We start from the raw sequence: 1521 nt of genomic DNA, 5'->3' as shown, positions 1-1521 counted from the left end.
AAATGGGGTAATTGAATGGCTACTGCTGTAGCTTTGTGTCTTTTTGTGAAAGGCATATAACCTAAATATGTACCTTTAAACTCCCCAACAAAGGATGGCTGGAATCAGTCATGTGTTGTGTTTCAAAATGTCTGCTGTATTATTTGTTTACTTACTTATTTTGTTGAATATTTGTTGTAAAAACGTAGCTATATCTAAAAATTGCCTGTTTCTTAGGTGAGACAATTCAATTCAGTTCAACATAAAAGAGATTTTCATACTGCGTGTATTTTACTTCATTTAAGGGTTTAATAATGCTTCCCTGCCTTAGCCTTCCACACCTCCTTTGTTCCCTTATATAACATTTATTACACATAAAAACAACTGCTTTAAAGCAAATGACTAAATAAACAAAAACGGTCCCTCCAATTGAACTTCTAAAGCTTTTAAATGTTTTATGATGCATTTACTAATTATTCATTGACGTACAGAATGCCAGGAGGCTGAGCCAAAGATGTGCCAGCAGCCCGAGGCGCCCAGTAATGGAGGCCTGGCGTGTGTGACGGCCTCAAACAAGCGTTACTGCAAACCCATCTGCGATTCTGTAAGTCCTGCATAATAATGCATACACTCCCAAATAAAAGTCTAAAGCTGTGCTGAAAGGGTCATCAGATCTGACTTTTTATTCAAAAATCATAACCGTAATTTTTCTTCACAGGGATATGATTTTAGTTTCCTGAGGAGGAGTCGCTTGTTTGAGGAATGTGGCGAACAAACTAATTATCGATGGAGCAGCCTATATGTAGGAGGGAACAGACTGGCTGTGTGCAATAGTGAGTCTGCTACTTCTTATTGCTTTTAATTGCCTGTGAAGATTAGTTTAACATAAATTTAACTAAACCTTTTTTTCACTACAAAAGCTGTTGTACAGTTCCTCTGGTAATCGTTTTGAAACATTGAAAAATTATGCTTTTTTGTTTGGATCCAGAAGCCGCTTTGCAAATTTCAGGGAGACCATCTGCATATTTTACAAAAGACTGCCTGACGACCAAAAGCAGCAGTGAGCAATGGAACACAACCATGGAGGTTCTTCTGAAAGAGCTGAAGGACGAAGGCGTGACAGGAAATCCCACGTATCACTGTCTTCTCTGTGGACGGCCCTGAGGAAGACGAACCGAGAGCAGAATAACAGCTTCAGCGTTCCACCTTTTGAAGGTCTCTCTGGTGGAAAAAGAAGCGTTTAATAAACACATTCTTCAATCTATGTGGTTCTTTGGTTTCCATAGTTAGAAAGTCTGTAACTTTGTTTCTAAAGTTGGTGTGGAGGCACCATGAAGTTTGTGAGCTAATGCGCTTAAAGTTATGTGACTATTTTTTACGGTGAAAAATGCCAAAATATAAATTTTAATACCATGGATTAATCTAATGCTCAATAACTGATAAAAATATAAACAGATAAAGTTTTTTTTACAGATACCAAATATTTTATTAGCCGATCACAGATCGTGCTGCCGATATTTTTAACCTGATACAGCGATACTG

General features: G+C 37.6%; 1 protein-coding gene across 1 annotated transcript in view; it reads left to right on the top strand.

The window, feature by feature from the left end:
• LOC107100243 overlaps positions 1-1177 on the top strand; it is a 5285-nt gene extending 4108 nt beyond the window's left edge. The window contains exons 4-6 of the mRNA XM_015398660.1: positions 471-583; positions 698-812; positions 968-1177. Coding sequence (XP_015254146.1) covers positions 471-583; positions 698-812; positions 968-1143 — 404 coding nt within the window. The 3' untranslated portion in view covers positions 1144-1177. The remainder of the gene's footprint in view (positions 1-470; positions 584-697; positions 813-967) is intronic.
• Positions 1178-1521: the final 344 nt, after the last annotated feature.

Source organism: Cyprinodon variegatus, unplaced genomic scaffold, assembly GCF_000732505.1.
Source record: "Cyprinodon variegatus isolate N-32 unplaced genomic scaffold, C_variegatus-1.0 Scaffold948, whole genome shotgun sequence".
Classification (NCBI taxonomy): domain Eukaryota; kingdom Metazoa; phylum Chordata; class Actinopteri; order Cyprinodontiformes; family Cyprinodontidae; genus Cyprinodon; species Cyprinodon variegatus.
This window is presented reverse-complemented; position numbering and strand designations above follow the sequence as displayed.